Here is a 27,889-nt window from a genome sequence, read left to right on the forward strand (position 1 = left end):
TCAGATTTCATGAGTTCTTGATGCCATGCATTAACAACACTGCAGTAAAAGCAATCTCAGCCACCTCCGGGTTTATTAGTACAATTTGTGCAGTTTGGCTGGAATTCCTCTCTTGGCTTTCTCCAAACAAACCCTCCACCATACAAGTTCAATTTGAATTAATCTGGAAATAAGACAGTTCTCCAGAACCTGCTGTCTTTCTCTGCATGTTCTTTTGCAAATGTCCCCCTTATTTTCTTATTCTCGTTTTCTTATGCTCATTGATCCTGTTTTGAATAGTTTGCATTCTTATTGTTTCTGGCAATTCTCATTGATGTCTGAAGCAATCTTTTTCTCACCTGTTTTTTTTCTTTCTTTCTTTTTTTTTTCTTGATTTTACTCACAATTATCTTGTGGAATAACCACATGGTGTAGTTCATCACATTCACTATGGATTAACTGTGACAACCAGAATAGTCTTAAGTGACCAAATATTTTTTGTTTAATTATAAGCAGTATATGAGTTATTATTTTTAAAAAAATTTTAAACTGTTTTTTTTTTTTTTTTTGGAAATATTTTTCTTGAAAAAAAAAGTGCTTGTGGTAACTTTCTTTAAAATCAATGGCACTTGGTTTGAAATGCTGTTTTCTAATGCAGTGAAATACATACCTTTTATGAGTATGACTTAAGTGTTTATTCTTTTGGGGGCCACTGTAGATACTTTTCTAATCATCCTAGATGTTATTTATTTATTTTTTTATTTGAAACCCCCTGTAGTCATTAGTCTGCATGACTTATTAGTCCTGCTGCCCAAGATTTATAAAAAAAAAATAAAAGTCTGTCATGCCACATTGCAATTATGGGCAGCATGTTGATGCAGTGGATAGCATTGCCAGCCTCAACGTTCCAGGGTTCCTGGGTCGATCCTGAGTTGGGGTTGCTGTCAGTGAGAAGTTTCTGTGCATGTTCTCCCCATGTCCATGTGGATATTCCTGCCTCGCCTCGATCGTTTCCAGGATAGGCTCCGGATCCACCATAAATCATGGGATGAGAGACTACACCCAAATTTACTCTTCTTATTGAACTTGTTTGCCTAATTTAACAAACCATAAAAATTCCTTTTATGATTATATCTTTATTCAAGAAACTGCCGTCTCATTAAGCCATAGCAAAGATAACATGAAGTGCTGTTTATATTGCGTTTTATAAGATTCATCATGAAACTGTTTACTGTATTGTAATGATTAACTATTATTACGAGGGAAACCCGTGTCATCTGAGCTTACAAAGCCTATAATTCAATCAGTTATAGACCCAACTAAATGTAGCCATTCAATAAGATAAACATAACATCTATCATTAACTTCACTTTCAGATTCTCTACTGATTGATGTAAAAAAAATATTGAACATGAATGTGAATGAAACTTTAGTGTAAAGCATCATAGAAACAGATATACAGTCCGCTCCTAAACTATTGGAACGGCAAGGACAATTCATTTTTGTATGCTATACACCAAAGATATTTAGGTTTGAGATCAAAAGATGGATATGAGCTGAGAGTTTAGGATTGCAGCTTTCGATCCCTGGTATTTACATCTGCATGCATTAAACAACATAAGACAGAACTTTTTGTATCAGACCACACAATTTTAAGGCGAGCAAAAGTATAGGAACAGATAAGTCTTAAAGTAAATTAAAGTATTATAACACTTAATATTTGGTTGCATATTCCATACTTGCAATAACTGCATCAAGCCTGTGACTCAGTGACATCATCAAACTGTTGGGTTCTTCTTTTGTGATGCTTTTCCAGGCTTTTGCTGCAGCTTCTTTCAGTTGTTTGTTTCAGAGGGTTTCTCCCTTCAGTCTCCTCTTCAGGAGGTGAAATGCTGCTCAATTGGGTCTAGTGATTGACTTGGACAGTCTAAAACCTTTCACTTTTCCCCCCTGATAATGTCCTTTGTTGAGATGGTAGTGTTTTTTGGATCATTGTCTTGCTGCATGATAAAGTTCCACCTGATTGTTTGGATGCATTTCTCTCTTATCTGGCAGACAAAATATGTTCGTGTAAACTTCTGAATTCATTCTGCTGGTACCAACATGAGTTACATCATTCTCACTGATGTCTGAAGCAATCTGTTTCTCACCTGTTTTTTTTTTCTTCTTGATTTTATTCACAATTATCCTGTGGAATAACCACATGGTGTAGTTCATCACATTCACTATGGATTAACTGTGACAACCAGGATAGGCTTAAGTGTCCGAATACTTTTTAGTCTAATCATGAGCAGTATACAGTGCTGCTAGAAAGTTTGTGAACCCTTTACAATTTTCTGTATTTCTGCATAACCTTGACCTGATATGTGATTGGATCTAGAACTAGATAAGGAGAACCAAATTAAACAAATGATGCAAAAACATTATAGTTTCTACATTGATTTATTGAGCAAAATTATCCAACATTGAATATCTTTGTCAGAAAAAGTATGTGAACCTTTAGTTAATTTAAAGGGGTTATTGAAGTCAACTGTTTCAGTCAAGAGAATGGCAATCAAGCCTAAGTTTAGCAGCTCACTGTTTAGTTCAGCACCACTGTTACTCTGTCAAGAAGTGGTCATGCTGCAAAATTCACTCCAAAATCACTCCAAATAATATTACAGGAAGTCACAAAAAACCTCAGGGTAACATTGAAGGACCTACAGGCCACTGTTGCAATGAGTAGTGTCAAAATTCATGAGTCGACCATCTCAACCGTGAAGTATGGGGGTGGCAGTATCATGGTTCGGGGCTGCTTTGCTGCCTCGGTTCCTCAAGGCTCGCTGTTAACTATAAATTCTGCAAATTCTTGGAGAATGTCATGGTATCTTTCAGTGAAGTGAAGCTTAACCGTAACTGGGTCATGGTGCAAGTCACATGCTGTGGAAGGACCTAAAAAGAGCAGTTTGTGCAAGGAAGCCCACCAACATCACTGAGTTGAAGCAGTTGTATAAGGAGGAATGGGCCAACATTTCTCCAACCCATTGTGCAGGACTGATCACCAGTTAACAGAAACGTTTGGTCGAAGGGTTCTATCTATATACAGTGATTTTTATTACGGGTGTAAAATGATTGCATATCATCTTCTATTGTTTGATGTGAGGCTAAACTAGACGAAATCACAAACACTTGTAAAACACACATGTCTACTGCATTTAGGCAGCCTTTCTCACCTGATTCCATCTGGGTTAAAGGGAAGATATAGACTATGTGCTTCAGCCATGCCTCCTTTAGAATCACACAGGTGAAAGACTGAAAGCCTAATGTTTAATTAGCCACGTTTAGTTTAAATGTAAAGCACAGCTTTTTTTTTGTTATACACTGCTCAATACAGTCTGAACGGATCTCACAAAAACTGTCATTGTAAAGTTTCAGTTCTTTTACTTTTATAATGTTGAATGTTTTAATCAATATCACATGGAAAACTAAGATTCATATTCAGGCGATGCTTAATCGTCCTGCAAACAAAAATTGCATATTAACTTTTGTGTATCATTACACTCCTATTTCCTATGTTCTTTTGTTGGTTGAAGTATCATGCAGTATCATGCATTATCATTCACAAATGATTTTTAAAAAAGTTTCTGTAACTGCAGATATAAAACTAGGGAGATGTTTCCTGTGATATGGACAACTGAAACAAGCTGTGCTTGGTAAGATGACTAAGACTAACTGAAATGAGATTCATAAATGGCAACAAGTGAAGGGACGGGTGAAGTAGTGCTGTCGTTTGGTCACAGCTGTTATACGATTATGACATAGTGGCTTAAGACCAATTACATGAAAATGTCTCTTTTCCATATAAAGTGTGCTTATAGTTACAGTTACATTTATATAGCGCTCTTCTAGACACTCAAAGCATTTGACATTGTATGGGGGTGGGGGGATCTCCTCAACCACCACTAATGTGTAGCATCCACCTGGATAATGCACCAGAACACCCACCACACACCAGCTATTAGTGGAGAGGAGAGCGTGATGTAGCCAATTCAGGGAAGAGGTTTATTAGAAGAGCATGATAGAGAAGGGCCAATGGGGGAATTTCACCAGGACAAGGGTATACCCCTACTCTTTTACCATATGTGTCCTGGGATTTTTAATGACCACAGAGAGTCAGGAGCTTGGATGGTTTAACATCTCATCCAAAAGACAGTGCTGTTATTACAGTATAGTGTCCTGATCACTACTGGGGCATTAGGTCCCACACAGACCAGAGAGTGAGCACCCCCTGCTGGCCTCACTAACATCACTTCCAGCCACAACCCTAGTTTTCCCCAGCAGGTCTCCCACCCAGGTACTAGGCAAGCTCAAGCCTGCTTAACTTCAGTGGGAAACCAGGGAATAACTGCAGGGAGATATGACTCTGGTATAATGGTGCTATTCTTAATGGAAAGGGGCGTGGATGAGATGGCTTTTTACTGCTTATCCAAATTGATCACTTACAGAGAATGCATATGCTGATTTTAAAATACTTAATTCGACTTCTTTTTGATGTCATTCATTAATTCTGCTGCATCTGCCTTTCCCCCCGACAAACAGCAATTTTACCTGTAGTTTGTTATTACTCATACCATTCTGTATAAAAACAAATGCAAAATGCACACTTTTTTTCAGAACAGTTGGGAGGAATGCTTCATTGCTTCAAAAAGCTAGCCCAAGATTTTCTTCTCAAGGAACAGTTAATTAGTTTTCTGTCATTTATTATTTCATTTATTGTCATTTATTTATTATTGCCATTATTTATTGTTAGCCATGTTAACATTTTTTGCCAGACCTGTAACTAGCAGATCAGTGCATCTCATAAGCAAGGCACGTCTCGAAGTAGTTTAGACCTCAAATTTAATGCAGCCCTTTAAATCCTAAATAAATTTCAGGCACACTTCCGTACAGTATAGTATCTGACTATATACATATTATAAAATATTATACTTCTCAGACCCCTAGTGTCCCTTGAACCCACTTTTTGAAGCAGTGCTTTAAGGGTTCTTTGGAAGGTTGTGATGAAAGTATTCTTTTTGGAACTTTTCTTGAAGATGAAACCATTTATTGTGTGATCCTACGTGCCGGATCAGTGCATGAGCTAGATGTATTTATTGTTCTGAGAGTGTATTTAAGAATGACACCAAAATGATACCCATTAATGAAATACAATTTATTTTATTTTTTTTTAAAGATTTTTTTTCTTGCTCTATTTATGGTAAGTTGCCACAGTAATTTTTTGTAAATCCATTAGTGACAAGGAAAACCTTTCCAATATTGTATTATAGTTGGTAAGGTGAAGCTGGGAGCATTTCAGTAAATACTCTTGGTGCACACAAAGGGATAGCTGTGATGACACGGAATGTCGTTCCAGTTCTTACTGCCTGCAGACAAAAAGGAAATATAGATATATATTATACATGGCATGACAACTGAATTAAAATGAATCACCAAACCAAAAATAAATGAATAGATACGAAACAGAGTTACATAAGGAAGTTTCTACCCACCACTCCAGTTCATATGCACACAGCACTCTCCACTTTTAAAATTGGGTTCATTTGGACTCCACTTGGTGTAAGTCAATTTGGTGCCATCAGACCAAAAAAAGTTATTTCTCTGAAAGGATGAACAGTGGAAAGAACATCAAATTGTGAGTTTCTTCATTTGACCATGTGTAAGTCAATAAATCAAGCACTATACAGTTATATGATTCCCTGCTCACATATTTGAATGATATCAGGGAGTGTTTGATTCTTAGCGAACCTTCTGACAGCCACTGAGGCCAATCCATGTTGGATTCTCCCGGGGGTCATGAGCACGGATAACGGCCTTAACCAGTTGATATTGTTTTTCGTTGTGGATTGAGACCAAGTGTGCACCGAGAGCTAGACAGCGTTTCTAGAAAAAGAAGAAGAACTGTAGCATCACTGCATGTTCATTAATGAGCCTACTCAGTGTGGCTCAAGGTCCCTTTCAAGAACATTCAAACTAACTGTTCCTCAGTGGTGGAATCAACTTCCAACCTCAACCGCAGAATCTCTTACCATCTTCAAAAAACAGCGAAAGACCCACCTCTTCTGTGAACACCTAACCAACCCATAAAAATAAAAAAAAATTACTCTGGCACTTACACCTCTACTCTGCGCACTTTGCTTCTTCTGGAACTCAATTAACGGATCTTGTATGGTAGCAGTACTTGTATTGTTCTCTGCTTGATATATCGCTTTGCTTGTATTTTCTCATTTGTAAGTCGCTTTGGATAAAAGCGTCTGCTAAATGAATAAATATAAATATAAATGTAATGCAGTTATTATGCACAGTTATGCATATTGTAAGGAAGCCTCCTTGGTTCTTTATAAATGAGTTTTCATGAATAATTGTAATTGTATATGCTAAAACAGGAGGGTTTTTTTTTATTTTATTTTGGTGGACCATTGCCAATCCATAGCCTACCAGTAGCAATGGTATTATTCCTAGAAATAATATCAGTTGCCAATTTTAAGTTCAGAAAATTACAAAAAAAAAAACAACCAAAAAGAATCATGCTCCATGATTACTACTGAACACATCTTAACAATGGGCCTAATTTTTACATAGACTGTTTAAAAAATTGTGCTGAGGGAGTCCACTTTTTTATGTCATTTGTTCTAGTTATATTCAAAACTACTGACATGAACTAGCATTGAAACCAGGATATAAAAGATGTGTATTATGTGTATATAATACCCATTCCACCACTGATGTACTAATAAATAAGTATTTTATAACAACATTTCTCACTCTTCTATAAAGACAAATGTGAATACAGGTTTAATGAAATGAACTGAACCTCAGCAGAAGCCCAGTCCATTCCGGCCTGATACGAGAAGCATCGTCTCTCATATTTCACCCAGCCATTTGGACAGCATGTGGAGCATTTGCTGTCTACGCGATGTTCTTTGGATTCTGACTCATTAGCATTAAAGAAAGAAAAAAAAACTTGTCAATAAATTGTTTGAAATGGAGCTACTGAGCTGATGGTGGTTATATTTTAACAAGATGTGACAAGCCTGGGAGATCTATTAGATAACCATTAAATACTTTACTTGTAGCAAGCTTAGAACAGAGAAACCAATTGAATTACACCATTTTAGTCACTGGAAACCAAACATGGAGATGTTAATCTTTTCTTCAATCTTGGAATGGAGCGTAAAGACATACTGGAGTCACTGGTGTTGTGAAAACGATATACTATTAACCTGTGTCAGATTAATCATATTCTTCAATATGTTTTCATTCATTCCCACCAAATAATTAACTGCAGGCCACATAATATAACAACAACATCAACATAATTTGTATCCACGAGATACCTTTATGTATTAAAGGTTGCCCAAAATATATTCATTCATGGTCTTAATTTGTGGCCACATGGAATTAACTCGTGGCCTTGATATGTTAAATCATGGCCTGCATTAGGTTAGAAATTTGAATGAGTCCCACTCATGTTTACAAAGCTCCACCCCAAGAATCTACAGTGGCCCGTGGACTAGAGTGTCTATAAAATGAGTGACATCCAAACACAAGCAGGTATTCCAGACAGGAACTTGTTTTTCCAAACAGTGACTTTATACACGTTTGCTAAGGCCATTACTTAACCCATTGGGGTTTCATTTATTTATTTACTTACTTCAAGGTTATTTGTACATGGAATTTGTAAGGAATAAAAAATTAACTATTGCACCTTTAATACGTTAACTTGTGGCCGTAATATATTAACTTGTGGCATCAATAATAAAAAAAAATATGTGGTCACACCTTATTAAAAAATAACCACAATGTTACCTCAGTGGCCTTGTATGTTTATAACTTGTGTAATAGGAAATAATCATTTTTTTAAAAATCGGTAAAGATGGTACTAATCAGGGATTCTTAATAGCATGCTGATCTGTGCAGGTATTTTGATTACCTTTCACGATCTGATCAAAATCAGCCGCTAGAAACCAGAAAAAGACAGAGAAATGTCAGTGCTGGTGGTCAGACATGACTAATCTACTGATGATTTTCAAGCTTTAATTTTAATTTTACCTGTCTGAGGATTCACCACATCAGCTAAAAATAAAATGGGTAAAGTCATCATTTTGGTAAATAACTTTCTCTACATTTCTTATATGTACAGATGACAAATTCTGATCTTCAAAGGCATTCAGGTGGCTATAATCCCAGCATAGGAAACCAGTCATATTTTCACCAATAATATGATATTTTGTTAAACAAGCAAAAAGAAAAGCAAACAGCTGTATTATAACTATACTATCACCTACATTTTCTGCAGTGCCCATACTTCTGCAAGTGTATCATTTTAGTTGTTTACATATCCTGATTAACAGGGAAGAATCTTACCAAAGACTGTTGCTGCTGTGGTGAGAATAAGAAGCAACATCACTTCAGTCTGACGAGCCATAGTTCTGGATTTTTCTGCACTGCAGGTAAAGCATGTTTGTTTTAATGTAATAAAAAAAAAGGTATATGTCGTACCTCACCAAAATTCCACTTACATTTAATCAGGAGTGTCTTCTTGCTTGGTGTAACACGCTGAGGAAAGCGGCGATGCTTATATAGTGATGCTGATAGAAACGTCATGTTTCCAAAGAATAATAACATCATTTTTTTCATCATGATAACCATTTGAACTTGAATTTATGATTATTGCATATATAAAGATGACAGGACAAGGACATGGTGATATTTGGGCTGACAGATGGCATGCTGAGTTGGAAATGTTTGGACTTGTACATGATTGAACACCTTCAAGGTTACATTCAGACTAATTAAAGATGAAGAATATAATATGAGGCAAAGCTACAACCATACAGTGCAACCAAAAGTATTTGGACACTTAAATATTTTGACACATACTAGTGCATGAATCTCACTGCATTACAAAACAGCATGTCAAGTGCCAAAGATACCACAGGTACACCTTTCCAGCAAAATTACAGTATTTCCCCAAAAACAGGTTGTTATTTGTAAGAATATAAAAATAATAGATATGTTGGTCAGAATTAGACAAAAAAGTAGTTGGACACTCAGTAGTGGCACAGATAGATAGTGTTTTAGGATCCTTTGTTCTGCAGAAGGTCTTGACAATAGGAATGAAATCAATCAGTTTCTGTAACAGTTGTCGTGGAAGTTTCCTGCACGTTTCAACAAAAAAAACCTTGCAGTTCATCCACCCTAGAACATGAACAATTGACAAGTTCTTCTCCGTTGCATCACATCGATGCTCTATAGCACTGGTCACTAACCCTCTTCCTTGAGATCTACCATCCTGCAGGTTTCATTTAAAACCAAAATCTAACACAACTGTTTTAGTTGATTAATGATTAGATGGTCAGGTGGGCACAATTATGGCTGGAGCTAAAGTCCTGATGAAGGTAGATCTCCAGGAACTGGGGTTGGTGACCACTGCTCTATGGGTTTAGGTCAGGGCTCTGGGAAATATTCTTTCAAGAGGCGACGGGTGCTTTTGATCATTACCCTGCTGAAATATCCAGTTCTGTAGCTTGAATAATTTCAGATTTCATGAGTTCTTGATGCCATTCATTAACAACACTGCAGTAAAAGCAATCTCAGCCACCTCCGGGTTTATTAGTACAATTTGTGCAGTTTGGCTGGAATTCCTCTCTTGGCTTTCTCCAAACAAACCCTCCACCATACAAGTTCAATTTGAATTAATCTGGAAATAAGACAGTTCTCCAGAACCTGCTGTCTTTCTCTGCATGTTCTTTTGCAAATGTCCCCCTTATTTTCTTATTCTCGTTTTCTTATGCTCATTGATCCTGTTTTGAATAGTTTGCATTCTTATTGTTTCTGGCAATTCTCATTGATGTCTGAAGCAATCTTTTTCTCACCTGTTTTTTTCTTGCTTTTTTTTTTTTTTTTCTTGATTTTACTCACAATTATCTTGTGGAATAACCACATGGTGTAGTTCTTCACATTCACTATGGATTAACTGTGACAACCAGAATAGTCTTAAGTGACCAAATATTTTTTGTTTAATTATAAGCAGTATATGAGTTATTATTTTTTAAAAATTTTAAACTGTTTTTTTTTTTTTTTTTGGAAATATTTTTCTTGAAAAAAAAAGTGCTTGTGGTAACTTTCTTTAAAATCAATGGCACTTGGTTTGAAATGCTGTTTTCTAATGCAGTGAAATACATACCTTTTATGAGTATGACTTAAGTGTTTATTCTTTTGGGGGCCACTGTAGATACTTTTCTAATCATCCTAGATGTTATTTTTTTATTTTTTTATTTGAAACCCCCTGTAGTCATTAGTCTGCATGACTTATTAGTCCTGCTGCCCAAGATTTATAAAAAAAAAATAAAAGTCTGTCATGCCACATTGCAATTATGGGCAGCATGTTGATGCAGTGGATAGCATTGCCAGCCTCAACGTTCCAGGGTTCCTGGGTCGATCCTGAGTTGGGGTTGCTGTCAGTGAGAAGTTTCTGTGCATGTTCTCCCCATGTCCATGTGGATATTCCTGCCTCGCCTCGATCGTTTCCAGGATAGGCTCCGGATCCACCATAAATCATGGGATGAGAGACTACACCCAAATTTACTCTTCTTATTGAACTTGTTTGCCTAATTTAACAAACCATAAAAATTCCTTTTATGTTTATATCTTTATTCAAGAAACTGCCGTCTCATTAAGCCATAGCAAAGATAACATGAAGTGCTGTTTATATTGCGTTTTATAAGATTCATCATGAAACTGTTTACTGTATTGTAATGATTAACTATTATTACGAGGGAAACCCGTGTCATCTGAGCTTACAAAGCCTATAATTCAATCAGTTATAGACCCAACTAAATGTAGCCATTCAATAAGATAAACATAACATCTATCATTAACTTCACTTTCAGATTCTCTACTGATTAATGTAAAAAAAATATTGAACATGAATGTGAATGAAACTTTAGTGTAAAGCATCATAGAAACAGATATACAGTCCGCTCCTAAACTATTGGAACGGCAAGGACAATTCATTTTTGTATGCTATACACCAAAGATATTTAGGTTTGAGATCAAAAGATGGATATGAGCTGAGAGTTTAGGATTGCAGCTTTCGATCCCTGGTATTTACATCTGCATGCATTAAACAACATAAGACAGAACTTTTTGTATCAGACCACACAATTTTAAGGCGAGCAAAAGTATAGGAACAGATAAGTCTTAAAGTAAATTAAAGTATTATAACACTTAATATTTGGTTGCATATTCCATACTTGCAATAACTGCATCAAGCCTGTGACTCAGTGACATCATCAAACTGTTGGGTTCTTCTTTTGTGATGCTTTTCCAGGCTTTTGCTGCAGCTTCTTTCAGTTGTTTGTTTCAGAGGGTTTCTCCCTTCAGTCTCCTCTTCAGGAGGTGAAATGCTGCTCAATTGGGTCTAGTGATTGACTTGGACAGTCTAAAACCTTTCACTTTTCCCCCCTGATAATGTCCTTTGTTGAGATGGTAGTGTGTTTTGGATCATTGTCTTGCTGCATGATAAAGTTCCGCCTGATTGTTTGGATGCATTTCTCTCTTATCTGGCAGACAAAATATGTTCGTGTAAACTTCTGAATTCATTCTGCTGGTACCAACATGAGTTACATCATTCTCACTGATGTCTGAAGCAATCTGTTTCTCACCTGTTTTTTTTTTTCTTCTTGATTTTATTCACAATTATCCTGTGGAATAACTACATGGTGTAGTTCATCACATTCACTATGGATTAACTGTGACAACCAGGATAGGCTTAAGTGTCCGAATACTTTTTAGTCTAATCATGAGCAGTATACAGTGCTGCTAGAAAGTTTGTGAACCCTTTACAATTTTCTGTATTTCTGCATAACCTTGACCTGATATGTGATTGGATCTAGAACTAGATAAGGAGAACCAAATTAAACAAATGATGCAAAAACATTATAGTTTCTACATTGATTTATTGAGCAAAATTATCCAACATTGAATATCTTTGTCAGAAAAAGTATGTGAACCTTTAGTTAATTTAAAGGGGTTATTGAAGTCAACTGTTTCAGTCAAGAGAATGGCAATCAAGCCTAAGTTTAGCAGCTCACTGTTTAGTTCAGCACCACTGTTACTCTGTCAAGAAGTGGTCATGCTGCAAAATTCACTCCAAAATCACTCCAAATAATATTACAGGAAGTCACAAAAAACCTCAGGGTAACATTGAAGGACCTACAGGCCACTGTTGCAATGAGTAGTGTCAAAATTCATGAGTCGACCATCTCAACCGTGAAGTATGGGGGTGGCAGTATCATGGTTCGGGGCTGCTTTGCTGCCTCGGTTCCTCAAGGCTCGCTGTTAACTATAAATTCTGCAAATTCTTGGAGAATGTCATGGTATCTTTCAGTGAAGTGAAGCTTAACCGTAACTGGGTCATGGTGCAAGTCACATGCTGTGGAAGGACCTAAAAAGAGCAGTTTGTGCAAGGAAGCCCACCAACATCACTGAGTTGAAGCAGTTGTATAAGGAGGAATGGGCCAACATTTCTCCAACCCATTGTGCAGGACTGATCACCAGTTAACAGAAACGTTTGGTCGAAGGGTTCTATCTATATACAGTGATTTTTATTACGGGTGTAAAATGATTGCATATCATCTTCTATTGTTTGATGTGAGGCTAAACTAGACGAAATCACAAACACTTGTAAAACACACATGTCTACTGCATTTAGGCAGCCTTTCTCACCTGATTCCATCTGGGTTAAAGGGAAGATATAGACTATGTGCTTCAGCCATGCCTCCTTTAGAATCACACAGGTGAAAGACTGAAAGCCTAATGTTTAATTAGCCACGTTTAGTTTAAATGTAAAGCACAGCTTTTTTTTTGTTATACACTGCTCAATACAGTCTGAACGGATCTCACAAAAACTGTCATTGTAAAGTTTCAGTTCTTTTACTTTTATAATGTTGAATGTTTTAATCAATATCACATGGAAAACTAAGATTCATATTCAGGCGATGCTTAATCGTCCTGCAAACAAAAATTGCATATTAACTTTTGTGTATCATTACACTCCTATTTCCTATGTTCTTTTGTTGGTTGAAGTATCATGCAGTATCATGCATTATCATTCACAAATGATTTTTAAAAAAGTTTCTGTAACTGCAGATATAAAACTAGGGAGATGTTTCCTGTGATATGGACAACTGAAACAAGCTGTGCTTGGTAAGATGACTAAGACTAACTGAAATGAGATTCATAAATGGCAACAAGTGAAGGGACGGGTGAAGTAGTGCTGTCGTTTGGTCACAGCTGTTATACGATTATGACATAGTGGCTTAAGACCAATTACATGAAAATGTCTCTTTTCCATATAAACTGTGCTTATAGTTACAGTTACATTTATATAGCGCTCTTCTAGACACTCAAAGCATTTTACATTGTATGGGGGTGGGGGGATCTCCTCAACCACCACTAATGTGTAGCATCCACCTGGATAATGCACCAGAACACCCACCACACACCAGCTATTAGTGGAGAGGAGAGCGTGATGTAGCCAATTCAGGGAAGAGGTTTATTAGAAGAGCATGATAGAGAAGGGCCAATGGGGGAATTTCACCAGGACAAGGGTATACCCCTACTCTTTTACCATATGTGTCCTGGGATTTTTAATGACCACAGAGAGTCAGGAGCTTGGATGGTTTAACATCTCATCCAAAAGACAGTGCTGTTATTACAGTATAGTGTCCTGATCACTACTGGGGCATTAGGTCCCACACAGACCAGAGAGTGAGCACCCCCTGCTGGCCTCACTAACATCACTTCCAGCCGCAACCCTAGTTTTCCCCAGCAGGTCTCCCACCCAGGTACTAGGCAAGCTCAAGCCTGCTTAACTTCAGTGGGAAACCAGGGAATAACTGCAGGGAGATATGACTCTGGTATAATGGTGCTATTCTTAATGGAAAGGGGCGTGGATGAGATGGCTTTTTACTGCTTATCCAAATTGATCACTTACAGAGAATGCATATGCTGATTTTAAAATACTTAATTCGACTTCTTTTTGATGTCATTCATTAATTCTGCTGCATCTGCCTTTCCCCCCGACAAACAGCAATTTTACCTGTAGTTTGTTATTATTCATACCATTCTGTATAAAAACAAATGCAAAATGCACACTTTTTTTCAGAACAGTTGGGAGGAATGCTTCATTGCTTCAAAAAGCTAGCCCAAGATTTTCTTCTCAAGGAACAGTTAATTAGTTTTCTGTCATTTATTATTTCATTTATTGTCATTTATTTATTATTGCCATTATTTATTGTTAGCCATGTTAACATTTTTTGCCAGACCTGTAACTAGCAGATCAGTGCATCTCATGAGCAAAGCACGTCTCGAAGTAGTTTAGACCTCAAATTTAATGCAGCCCTTTAAATCCTAAATAAATTTCAGGCACACTTCCGTACAGTATAGTATCTGACTATATACATATTATATAATATTATACTTCTCAGACCCCTAGTGTCCCTTGAACCCACTTTTTGAAGCAGTGCTTTAAGGGTTCTTTGGAAGGTTGTGATGAAAGTATTCTTTTTGGAACTTTTCTTGAAGATGAAACCATTTATTGTGTGATCCTACGTGCCGGATCAGTGCATGAGCTAGATGTATTTATTGTTCTGAGAGTGTATTTAAGAATGACACCAAAATGATACCCATTAATGAAATACAATTTATTTTATTTTTTTTTAAAGATTTTTTTTCTTGCTCTATTTATGGTAAGTTGCCACAGTAATTTTTTTGTAAATCCATTAGTGACAAGGAAAACCTTTCCAATATTGTATTATAGTTGGTAAGGTGAAGCTGGGAGCATTTCAGTAAATACTCTTGGTGCACACAAAGGGATAGCTGTGATGACACGGAATGTCGTTCCAGTTCTTACTGCCTGCAGACAAAAAGGAAATATAGATATATATTATACATGGCATGACAACTGAATTAAAATGAATCACCAAACCAAAAATAAATGAATAGATACGAAACAGAGTTACATAAGGAAGTTTCTACCCACCACTCCAGTTCATATGCACACAGCACTCTCCACTTTTAAAATTGGGTTCATTTGGACTCCACTTGGTGTAAGTCAATTTGGTGCCATCAGACCAAAAAAAGTTATTTCTCTGAAAGGATGAACAGTGGAAAGAACATCAAATTCGGAGTTTCTTCATTTGACCATGTGTAAGTCAATAAATCAAGCACTATACAGTTATATGATTCCCTGCTCACATATTTGAATGATATCAGGGAGTGTTTGATTCTTAGCGAACCTTCTGACAGGCACTGAGGCCAATCCATGTTGGATTCTCCCGGGGGTCATGATAACGGATAACGGCCTTAACCAGTTGATATTGTTTTTCGTTGTGGATTGAGACCAAGTGTGCACCGAGAGCTAGACAGCGTTTCTAGGAAAAGAAGAAGAACTGTAGCATCACTGCATGTTCATTAATGAGCCTACTCAGTGTGGCTCAAGGTCCCTTTCAAGAACATTCAAACTAACTGTTCCTCAGTGGTGGAATCAACTTCCAACCTCAACCGCAGAATCTCTTACCATCCTCAAAAAACAGCGAAAGACCCACCTCTTCTGTGAACACCTAACCAACCCATAAAAATTTTTAAAAAAAATTACTCTGGCACTTACACCTCTACTCTGCGCACTTTGCTTCTTCTGGAACTCAATTAACGGATCTTGTATGGTAGCAGTACTTGTATTGTTCTCTGCTTGATATATCGCTTTGCTTGTATTTTCTCATTTGTAAGTCGCTTTGGATAAAAGCGTCTGCTAAATGAATAAATATAAATGTAAATGTAATGCAGTTATTATGCACAGTTATGCATATTGTAAGGAAGCCTCATTGGTTCTTTATAAATGAGTTTTCATGAATAATTGTAATTGTATATGCTAAAACAGGAGGCTTTTTAAAATTTTATTTTGGTGGATGATTGCCAATCCATAGCCTACCAGTAGCAATGGTATTATTCCTAGAAATAATATCAGTTGCCAATTTTAAGTTCAGAAAATTACAAAAAAAAACACCCAAAAAGAATCATGCTCCATGAATACTACTGAACACATCTTAATAATGGGCCTAATTTTTACATAGACTGTTTAAAAAATTGTGCTGAGGGAGTCCACTTTTTTATGTCATTTGTTCTAGTTATATTCAAAACTACTGACATGAACTAGCATTGAAACCAGGATATAAAAGATGTGTATTATGTGTATATAATACCCATTCCACCACTGATGTACTAATAAATAAGCATGTCATAACATTTCTCACTCTTCTGTAAAGACAAATATGAATACAGGTTTAATGAAATGAATTGAACCTCAGCAGAAGCCCAGTCCGTTTTGGCCTGATACAAGAAGCAACGTCTCTCATATTTCACCCAGCCATTTGGACAGCATGTGGAGCATTTGCTGTCTACGCAATGTTCTTTGGATTCTGACTCATTAGCATTAAAGAAAGAAAAAAAACTTGTCAATAAATTGTTTGAAATGAAGCTACTGAGCTGATGGTGGTTATATTTTAACAAGATGTGACAAGCTTGGGAGATCTATTAGATAACCATTAAATACTTTACTTGTAGCAAGCTTTGAACAGAGAAACCAATTGAATTACACCATTTTAGTCACTGGAAACCAAACATGGAGATGTTAATCTTTTCTTCAATCTTGGAATGGAGCGTAAAGACATACTGGAGTCACTGGTGTTGTCAAAACGATATACTATTAGCTTGTGTCAGATTAATCATATTCTTCAATATGTTTTCATTCATTCCCACCAAATAATTAACTGCAGGCCACATAACATAACAACAACATCAACATAATTTGTATCCATGAGATACCTTTATGTATTAAAGGTTGGCCAAAATATATTCATTCATGGTCTTAATTTGTGGCCACATGGAATTAACTCGTGGCCTTGATATGTTAAATCATGGCCTGCATTAGGTTAGAAATTTGAATGAGTCCCACTCATGTTTACAAAGCTCCACCCCAAGAATCTACAGTGGCCCGTGGACTAGAGTGTCTATAAAATGACTGACATCCAAACACAAGCAGGTATTCCAGACAGGAACTTGTTTTTCCAAACAGTGACTTTATACACGTTTGCTAAGGCCATTACTTAACCCATTGGGGTTTCATTTATTTATTTACTTACTTCAAGGTTATTTGTACATGGAATTTGTAAGGAATAAAAAATTAACTATTGCACCTTTAATACGTTAACTTGTGACCCTAATATATTAACTTGTGGCATCAATAATAATAAAAAATGTGGTCACACCTTATTAAAAAATAACCACAATGTTACTTCAGTGGCCTTGTATGTTTATAACTTCTGTAATAGGAAATAATCCGTTTATTTTTTTTAATTAATAAAGATGGTACTAATCAGGGATTCTTAATAGCATGCTGATCTGAACAGGTATAACTACCTTTCACGAGCTGATCAAAATCAACTAGAAACCAGAAGAAAAAAGACAGAAATGTTAATGTTGGTGGTCACAATGACTAATCTACTGATGATTTTCTAGCCTTTAATTTTAATTTGACCTAACTGAGGATTCACTACTTTAGCTTAAAAGGAAAATGGTTTTAAGGTTATTATTTTGTGTAAATTATGTTTTCTACGTTACTTATACGTATTATACAGTATATTATGTTGATGATTTTCAAAAAAACATTAAGAGATCACAGCAATTTGCCTATGATCAAAATATAGAAACCAAGTCAAATTTTCAATAATAATAATATGACATTTTCAAACATACTAAAATAAAAACAAACAGCTGTATTACAAATATACTATCACATAAAACTTTTGAAATTCCCCAAATGTTTTATTTTTAGCTATAAGTATCCTGCTTAATAGAGCTAAGACTCTTACCCAAAGACTGTTGCTGCTGTGGCGAGAAAAAGAAGCAACACCACTTCAGTCTGACGCGCCATAGTTCTGAATTTTCAAGAATGCAAGAAAAGCATGATTTGTGTTAATATAATAAAAATATTATAAGGCACACATCACCCAAATTCCTCTTACATCTAATCAGGAGTCTCTTCTTGCTTGATGTAACACACTGAGGTAAGCGGTGATGCTTATATAGTGATGCTCATACAAACTTCCCCTTTTCAAAGAAAAATAACAATCATCTGAACTGAATAAATTATAATTGCATGTATAAAAGGTTCTGTGAAGATTCAAGGACATGGTAATATTAGGGCTGACAGATTACATGTTGAGTTGGAAATGTTTGAGCATGTAAGTGATTTAACACATTTAATGTTACTGCTGCTGTATATTCAGACCGCATGGATTAAAGTCGAAAAGTATACCGAGGCAAAACTTCAACTGGCAAATTAGCATTTATTTTAACGAAAGATATCACAAGCACACTTTTTAAGCAAAAATATTTCCTGAAAAACAGATTATGTTAAAGGATATAAAAAGAATAGATATACGGGTCGTAATTAGACAAAAAAAAACAAAACAAACTATGTGTACACTATGTGTGACAGAGAAGCGTGGCTGAACTAGCCATTAATTAATTGTGACAACCAGAATAGTCTTAAGTGTCCAAATACTTTTTTATCTAATTATGAGCAGTATATAATTATTCAACATTAAATATCTTTGTCAGAACAAGTATGTGAACCTCTAGGACTATGAGGGAAGTTAAAGGGTTAATTGAAGTCATCTGTTTCAATGCAAGTGTGAGGTTAGCAAGCCCTGCCATGTTCCAAGAACATAACCTAGGGTCTTCAGTCTCAAGGTCTGATCTTTACCACACAGATTTATGGAAGTGTGCCATGCTTCGATCAAAGGAGATTCCTGAGGACCTCAGAAAAAGAGTTGTTGATGCTCATCAGGCTTGAAAAGGTTATAAAACCATCTCTAAAGAGTTTGGCCTCCAATGAGATGTATACAGATGTAGGAAATTCAGCACCACTGTCACTCTGTCAAGAATTGGCCCTGCAGCAAAAATCACAACAAGGGCACAGCAATTAATATTATGCGAAATCACAAAGAACCCCAGGGTAACATCAAAGAACCTACAGGCCAGTCTTGCATTGAGTGATGTCAGTGTTCACGAGTCCACCATCAGGCAAACACTGAACAAGAACATTATGCATGGCAGGATAGCAAGGAGGAAGCCACTACTCTCCACAAAAAACACTGTGGCCCAACTGAAGCTTGCTCAAGACCGATGTGATCAAACAACAGAAACAAACTGTTCTTGGTAAGATGACTAAGACTAACTGAAATGAGATTCATAGATAGCAACAAGTGAAGAAACAGCTGAAGTACTGGCCAGAGATAGATAGCATCATATGATTTGACCTCTGTGCCATGGCCATACAAACCGGCATGTAATGAGTTTGTAAGCCATGAGGGAGAAGCCAGGACATAATTATATCCTAGCATGTTAATAGTTTGTAGGAATTTTGGAAGGTCGGACGCTTCTGGGAAGGTTCACTACTGTGCCGAGTTTTTCCCATTTGGAGACAATGGCTCTCACTTTGGTCCTTTGGAGTCCCAGTGCCTTTGAAATAGCTTTGTAACCCTTCCCAGACTGATGTATTTCAATCACTTTCTTCTTCATCAACTATCTATGCAAGTAGATATAGAGCAGATATAGTAGATGTAGACCAAGACACTAAATTATTCATCCATTTTAATATATAAACGATTTAATTCTCTGTCCTGCTATTACTGTTAACAACCTTTTATCTTATTTATCACATTTATATCTCATTGCCTTATATTACATACAAATGTATGTTTAATACCCATTTCACCACTGACATGCTAATAAATAAGACTTTTATAAAATGTTTTATTCTTGTATCAAGACAGCAAATGTGAATACAGTTGAAAAGAATTGAAGCCCAGTCCATAAGGGTGGCCTGATATACGAAGCAACATCTGCCATGAATGGACATTTGCTGTTTATTTTATGTTCTTCAGCTTCAGTAATGATGGAAATATGTGCAATTAATAAATAGTATATATAATTCAGTAATTATATATTGAGGCCAAGATTTGTAGAGATCTACACTATATGGTCAATGTATATGGACACCTGACCATCACACCCATATGTGGTTCATCCCCAAACTGTTGCCACAGACGTTTAAGTACACCGCTGTCTAGAATGTCATTGTATGCAGTAGCATTACAGTTTTTCTTCACTGGAACTAAAGGGCCTAAACCTGTTTCAGCATGACAAGGCGAGCTCCATGAGGACATGGTTTGCCAAAGTTGGAGTAGAAGAACTCAAGTGGCCCTCACAGAGCCCGTACTTCACTCTCCACTGAACACTTTTGGGATGAACTGGCATCAGTGCCAGACCTCACTAATGCTCTTGAGGATGAATGGACAAATCCCCACAGCCACACTCCAAAATCTAGTGGAAAGCAAACCTAGAAGAGTGGAGGGGACTAAATCTGGAATGGGCTGTTCAAAAAGCAGCTGGGTGTGATGGTCAGGTGTCCACATACTTTTGATCATATAACGTTAGCATAATTGGTAGCCTTGAAACACTTGCAGTGGTGCTTGAAAGTTTGTGAACCCTTTAGAATGTTCTATATACCTGCATAAATATGATCTAAAACAACATCAGATTTTCACACATAAGTACACAAAGAGAACGCAATTAAACAAATGAGACAAACATATTATACTATATATACATATATATGAACCTCTTGGATTAGAAGTTAATTTGAAGGTGAAATTAGAGTCAGGTGTTTCAGTCAATGGAATGACGATCAGGTATGAGTGAGTACCCTGTTTTATTTAAAGATTAGAGATCTATCAGAGTCTGATCTTCACAACGCATGTTTGTGGAAGTGTATCATAGCATGAACAACAGAGATTTCTGAGGACCTCAGAAAAAGAGTTGTGGATGCTTATCAGGCTGGAAAAGGTCACAAAAAGAGTTTGGACTCCACCAATCCACATTCAGACAGATTGTGTACAAATGGAGGAAATTCAAGACCATCAAGACCATTATTACTCTCCCCAGGAGTGGAGACCAACAAAGATCACAACCAAGAGCAAGACGTTTCTCTTAAGTTTTAAGAGAGAACCAAGAGGCCATTTATAAGGGTAGTTGAGTCACGTTGCACCCGCGAGATAACCGTGAGACCAAGGTCTCTCCGAAATGTGTTGTCTCATACCACTTCTAAACCTAATGGTGTTTGGGAAAGGCTCTTTCCAAAACATACTGGTAATTTTGATAAGCCCTTTCTAAAACAGAATGGTATTTTTGATAAGCTCTTTCTAAAAAATAATGGTATTATTTGTGTAGAACACTGTATAAATAAAGGAGCCTCAGCTCCAGGTATCAGATCACTTCTGAGAATTCTCATCAGTGTGGATCTCATGTGGTGGAATGGAACCAATAAATCTGGAACCTTGCTTCTGCTCACTCACGGCTGGTGTCTTATTTTTCTATCTCCAACTGGGTTTGCAGATGTGAGTATTTGCTTCTATGTTGAATTTTTAAGTGTCTTCGGGTAATAGGCTAAATTTGAGTCAGCATTTGGCACCCCAGATGGGACTGGGTTAAGATCTATATGTCTGTAATCTCTCCCGTGGGACTTCACTCTCTAAGCAACAGATAGGCCGTGTAGGAAGAAGGCATTGCAGACGCCTGTTATTTCAAAGCTCTGTCTTAGTGATCTGTTGTCACGAGTGGGAAGCCCCGGGGTGGGAAGAAAGACTAAGTTGGTCTCCAAAAGAACCTTGAGTGAGTGAGAAGAGGTAAGAGAAGTGTGAAAAGATTGTAATTGTATAAGGTCTATGTATAAGGTTCATAAGATTGTTTAATGAAATTGTATATGTGTTGTGTGAGTGAAAGTCCTGCAATGCCGCTGGTGAAAGATTCCAGGGCTGCAATAGAGGCAGGTGGAAGTGAGGCCTCAAACCCCAGATACCGGCCACTTGAGGTGGCGGCTGCATTGGTGGGGGTGTAAATCCTGGGCCCAGGTCCGGGTCACGCAACTCAGGGAATGGACCCAGCGTGCCCGGTGTATGAATGTGTAATAACAAATGTGTGTGTTTATAATATGAGAGTGGTGTGAGAGCGTGCATGCATGTGCGATAAGCTCTGAAACTTAGTTTTGGAGACAGGTAAGAATGTATTAATTAGTGCTCTGAACATGAGCTCTGTACATAAGGAGATATGTGTGTTTGATAAGCTCTGAAAATTAGTTTTGGAGACGAATGTGAATGTTGCATTTAATCTATATGACTATAAGCTTCATACATAAGGAGCTGGTGTGTGTGTGATAAACTCCAAAAATTAGTTTTGGATAAGTGAGTGTGTCAGTAAGAGTGTTCTCCTCTGTGCAGGCAAATAACACCTCTCCATAAAGGTGCTTTATACTCTGAAACCACAATTGTGTGTGTGTAATAATATAAATATAAATAATTTAGTTTTGAAGACAAGTCTGAGTAAAGGCCTCCCGCAGTGTGTGTGTATGTGTGTGTTCCTATCTGTTCTTATCTGCGCAAGCAGGCCTGCCATCTGTGTGAAAGAAAGAAAAAAAGAAAGAAAAAAAACAATACTGTGTGTGTGTGCTCTTCAGATTGAGCTGGGTAACACAGAACATTGTGCGATATTTCTGCTTTTTCATTGAATGTTTTGAATCTGGTACAGACTTTCTGTGAGTCGGGTGTGACTGTGTGTATTATAATTACTTTGGTATCAATAACTGCTGTATGAATGTTTTAAAAATTGGGGAGCATTCAAGAACATTGTAAATATTTTAGACATCTGCCAGATTGCCCGTTGTGTAAATAAGAATTTCTAGACCTGTAATATATAACAACATATTCCCAGATTGTGTGATCTAGGGAAAAAGGAAGACTGAAGGTGGGGAAAAAAGTGTGCATTTTCAGGCCATTGTTGAGAAATGAGTGAGTCAGTCCATTTGGACCTTTCATTTATATTCCATAAATTATGAATGTGTTGTTTAGTTAAAGGCCCCAAATGACAAATAATAATAATATAATTTTTCCCCTGTTGTATTCCTTCCCGAAAAACCTTATGATAAATGAAAGAAGTACAGGCCCCAAAATTGGGTAAAATTTAATATATGTTGTAAATATTATGTCCAAGAACAGTGTAAACATGTAAGAATTGCCGGATTGCCTGTTGTGTGGAGCTGTGTGAATCACCTAGAATTTAGACTTAAGAATCATAAGATTAATTGAATCGTCATATGAAATGCATGTCGGCATTATGTATGTACTCTGAGTGTATGTGAGTCCCTAGGGCAGCTGGACCGAGTACGGACGGAAGGGGAAAACAGGCATAAATCGGTACGAGATAGTCTAAGCAGGCCGGAACAGCAGGACAAGGTAGGAGAAAAACATTTGGCTGTGAGGGATAACTTGGGGGACTTAGAGGGGGCATGTACAAAAGACTCTAAGGGCTGAGAGGTGTGAGACACGACCTGCAGCAGAGTTATGGCCGAGTGTAAGAAAGGGGTGAGCCCAATAGAGAGGGTGATTAGCAAACACTGTACAGATGAGAAAGACATTAGGCGTTATTGTAAAAAATGGAGTGAAAAGACTAGTGGTGAGTGGAAATGGCCCGAGGAAGGTACTTTTGATGAACAGCTGTGCCAGATAATGAAAGAGAGATTAGCTGTATGGAATGCACAGAAAAAAAGGCTTGAGAGCGAGGGAGAAATGTGTGAAGACAGAGAAGATAGTGGACTGGTTTGTGAACGCAGGGACAGAGGAGAAGGAGAAGGATAGATGGCAGAGAGAACGAGCAGAGGCGGTGGTAGGGAAGAAAGAAGAAAGGGAAGCAAGCCTAGAAAAAAAGATAAAAGAGGCTATTCAGAAAGAACGGGCCGAGGCGGAAACAGAGACAGACGGGGGGAACTGCGCCACCATGGGAGGGGCAGGGGGAGTCCAAGCCCCCGCCCCCATATAACCCGCAGTACCGCCCTCCGGTGAGACCTGTCAGAAGTGCCCCACCTGCTGGGTTCTACATGATGCAAGACCTGGAGGACAAAGAAGATGAATGGAAGGAAACCAATGTGGACATTCAGGGAACATTCACCGGATACCAAAGAATGAGGCATCGCATACGGGAGGTTGGAGAACCTACCAAAATGGAAGAAGGAGCTGCCGGATATGAGGATAGAACCCCGGTCGAGCGCAAAAGCCCAGAGCTGGACCTCCCACATGTAGGCAACAAAGAGGGACACAGGGAACAGGGAACTACAGGAGTACATGAAAAACTGGACCCACACTCCGGGGTGGCCGGAGCACGGGGAGTTTCCCACCAGCACTAGCACCCCGAGGCCAGGGTCACAGCCGATGGTGCACAAGCAAAGAGACAAGAAACTGGAGGAAATACAGGACCAAGAGGAGCATCGGACCAGTGAAAATCAAGAAGGTCGTAGGAGTGGGAGAGGGCACGAGGGTGAAAACAGAGCATGAGGGCCTCCACGCACTAGAGGAGGAGAAAAAGGGGAGCCGAGAGACAATGAGGGACGGGTGGTCCATATAGAGGGGGATGTGGTGCTCTCCCCATATGCTATCGAGGAGGATAAGGAATTGGAGGGCAGGATTCGACGGCTGGAGGATGGGATATCATACGGTGTGGGTAAAATGGATGAATTGAAAAATCTTGCAGGTCAAGCATTCCAAATGGCGACGGCTGTGAAAAATAAGTATGCGCACAAGCCCCGTTTCAGAGAATCAAAATCACAGAGGTCGAGAAGAGCACTGAACCAGTCAGTAGGAAAACATGTAAAGAGCCTGAGTAAGGCCTCAAAGGTCCTAATATACCACCAGCAGAAGAAGAAGCAAGTGAGTTCAGACATGGATCTGGACGAACAAGGGGGGACTGAGAGCGAGGGGACTGAAACAGACGATGAAGGAAAAGTTGAACAGGACGTCAGTGAGGAGGAGGACCCAGGGGCCACCCACCCGATGAAGACGGAGCCTAGTGAAGCTAGAGCACTACGGAGCAGGGCAAGCCTGAGGCCCCCAGTGAGATTCCAACCTGGTATCACAGCGGCTCCGTACTTAGCGCATTCCCGCTCCCAGTTGGAGCCCAGCCTTAATCAGGTTGGGCCACCCCCAGGTCAGATACCCCTCATGGTCAAAGGAAAAGCCCTACATTATGCACCCTGGAGTTTCATGGACCTAACTGGCCTGATCCAACGACTACCCAACATGTGTGAAGGGGAGCAGAAATGGATTACACAGTTCGAGGAAAAAACATCAGGACAGCACCTGGTGATTGGCGATATCAAAGCCATTTTCTGCCAAACAGTGGGCAAGGGACGGGCTGAAGAGATTTTCGATATGGCAGAACACAGGGATTTCGTAGACGACCCCAAGGCCGACGCCATCCCGTTTGGCCTATACCGACAAGAAATATGGGACGCAGTGAGGAGCATGTTTCCAGCTAAAATGGACCCTGGGAAGCTCGAAAATATAAAACTGAAAGACGAAGAGAACGTGATAACCTTCATACAAGAGTTTCAAGACAAATGGAGGGATGAAACGGGACGCCAAGTGGGACGATTCAGTGGCAAGTGTGGGACTGTTCAAACTGCTGCTGAAGAAGGCTCTCCCTGGGGAGGTGCAGCAGAAGTTAGAGGAAGTGGTGGGGCTCAACGCAATGGAATGGGCTTCATTTCTGGCACATGTGACCCATCACGTGGAGCAACACTGAAAGCTGAAAAAAGAAGCTCAAGATGCCACTGAAACCCTAATGAGCCAACTCTGTAAGGCACAGCTTGGCGAACTGACCAGGACTAAACAGGAAGAGAAGGAACGGAGGAAAGAACACATCAAACAAGCGGCATTAATGGTGCCCCATCCACAAACGGCAACCTCAGCACAGGCTGACCCTTTGCTGCTGGCCAGTGGATACCAGGCCCACCCGCAACTGCAAGTCCCACACATAACTACTATGTTGCACCCTTCCCAGATGGATTACATATATCAAATGAGGGCCCCCATGTACCCGGGGATGCCACCCGCCTGGGGGAGGGGACGAGGATACGGACGGGGTCGAGTTCTGCAAAGACCAAATATGGCAGCTGAAGGGTGCTGGGGATGCGGCGACCCTAGCCACTTCAGGAGAAATTGTCCACGCGTCCCACAACCAACTTGGGGAGACCGCGTGGATGGGGCCGAAAGAAGAGGCCAGATGCTTGGACCGAGAGCGCCGGAGAGCTATGGAATGCCACCTCAGTGGCAACCGCTACCGCCAGTACCCCCAGTACCCCCAGGTGGCCCCATGTATGGCCCCTATGGGGAGCCGGGACCCAGCCAGAGTTGAGGAGGCCTAGAGAAGCCCGGGGGGGAGCTGATGCAATCCGTCACCACACTGTACCCGGAACAAGAGCCAACTGTCACAGTGACGATCGGAAACACCTTGCGAGCGCCCTTTATGATCGACACTGGAGCTACATACTCAAGCATAGGGAAAGAAGGTTCACAGCTCCCCCTCTCCTGTAAGGCAATTCAAACTATGGGCTTCTCAGGAAAAATACAGACCTTACGATTCACCGAGCCTCAAGAACTAACTCTGGATGGCGTGACAATACAAGTTCCTCTGTTATATTCACCAGGAGCGCCTGTTAACCTACTGGGACGTGATGTAAGCTGGGGGCTCAGATACAGTGCGAGGCGACTGGGATTTGGGTGACATTCCCTAAATCAATATCCACACAATACCTACTGTTGCACGAACCACCTAGCACCGCCCGTAATGTGAGGATGGTATACTGGTTGGAGATGTCCGATCCATCTAACTCGGAACTCTGGCACAGATACGCAGAATGGAAACCATGGTTACAGTACATGCGGCCCGATTGCACAGAGGTGGAGGCCCCTTTACATTGCACTATTAAATACGATGATGGTGGACAAGACCAAGAATACGCTCAGCTTTGGGAAGACATGGAACAGGGACAAGTAATGGACATTAAAACCATGGATATAATAAGTGGCCCACAGGGAGTGGCGGCTATGATCAAGCTCCCAGAGAGAATCACAAACTGGTATCAGCTGGAAGGGACAGCGCCCCATGTCACTCTCATGGTCACCAAAGGCCTTGAACCGGAAGATGACACTGCCATGACACTGCCGTGGCCACTAATGTCTGCATATGCATGAGCACGGACCGAGGTGGTTCACAAATGGCAGTTAAGGCAGCAAAAGATCAGGACAATGAGGAAATACTGAAAACTGTTCCAGAACAGCTATGGACGAAACATTTGACCTACGTAGGGCTTGTTAAATCCGCTGACCTAGCGCAGATTAAGGTAAAAGAGAAGGCAAGGTTGCCCTACCAGAAACAGTATCCGTTGTCAGCGCAAGCTAGAGGAGGCATAAGGCCCACAATACACGGATTGGTAGAGGCCGGAGTGCTAATCCCCACTCGAAGTCAGTGCAATACCCCCATTTTTCCAGTCAGAAAACCTGACTCAGAGAAGTGGAGGCTAGTACATGATTTGCATGCTATTAACCAAATTGTGATACCTGAAACACCAGTAGTGCCAGACCCACACACCCTATTGTCGAACATTCCAGAAGGGACCAAATGGTATACTGTCATAGACTTATGCTCAGCATTTTTTAGCGTGCCACTGCACCCAGACTCACAGACTCATTTGTTTGCTTTCACGTATGAAGGGCAGCAGTACACATACACTAGACTTCCGCAGGGATACTGTGAAAGCCCATCCATATTTAATCAGGTACTGGCTCAAGACCTCTCAGCCCTGGAATGCCGTAGCACAATCTTGCAGTATGTCAACGACTTTTTGATTTGTAGTGCG

At 39.2% G+C, this 27,889-nt stretch overlaps 1 protein-coding gene and 1 long non-coding RNA gene across 3 annotated transcripts; both read right to left on the minus strand.

The window, feature by feature from the left end:
- Positions 1-5,155: 5,155 nt before the first annotated feature.
- Positions 5,156-8,568, minus strand: LOC128610413 (lactose-binding lectin l-2-like). The gene is made up of 8 exons (XM_053629720.1): positions 8,538-8,568; positions 8,383-8,462; positions 8,068-8,091; positions 7,949-7,975; positions 6,830-6,945; positions 5,764-5,898; positions 5,508-5,616; positions 5,156-5,381 (listed from the first exon to the last, which is right to left on the minus strand). The coding sequence occupies exons 2-8, from the start codon at positions 8,441-8,443 to the stop codon at positions 5,311-5,313; spliced, it is 543 nt and encodes a 180-aa protein (XP_053485695.1). The 5' UTR covers positions 8,444-8,462; positions 8,538-8,568; the 3' UTR covers positions 5,156-5,310.
- A 5,952-nt stretch (positions 8,569-14,520) lies between these two features.
- On the minus strand, positions 14,521-17,311 carry LOC128610420 (uncharacterized). Of its 2 annotated transcripts, XR_008386353.1 has the most exons (4): positions 16,384-17,311; positions 15,321-15,455; positions 15,065-15,173; positions 14,521-14,938 (listed from the first exon to the last, which is right to left on the minus strand). It is a non-coding gene; the product is annotated as an uncharacterized LOC128610420 (long non-coding RNA). The 2 variants fall into 2 exon arrangements; XR_008386352.1 differs by having other exon boundaries at positions 15,321-17,305.
- Between the last annotated feature and the right edge of the window lie 10,578 nt (positions 17,312-27,889).

This window comes from Ictalurus furcatus, chromosome 7 (assembly GCF_023375685.1).
Source record: "Ictalurus furcatus strain D&B chromosome 7, Billie_1.0, whole genome shotgun sequence".
In the NCBI taxonomy this organism is placed as follows: domain Eukaryota; kingdom Metazoa; phylum Chordata; class Actinopteri; order Siluriformes; family Ictaluridae; genus Ictalurus; species Ictalurus furcatus.

Excerpts from the sequence above, each read along its gene's own strand:
- LOC128610413 (XM_053629720.1), bottom strand. The coding sequence starts at position 8,443 with ATGGCTCGTCAGACTGAAGTGATGTTGCTTCTTATTCTCACCACAGCA. Across the intron at positions 5,899-6,829 it reads TGGACTGGGCTTCTGCTGAG|AAACGCTGTCTAGCTCTCGG; the intron begins GTTCAGTTCATT and ends TTCTTTTTCTAG. Across the intron at positions 5,617-5,763 it reads GCCTCAGTGGCTGTCAGAAG|AGAAATAACTTTTTTTGGTC; the intron begins GTTCGCTAAGAA and ends TCATCCTTTCAG.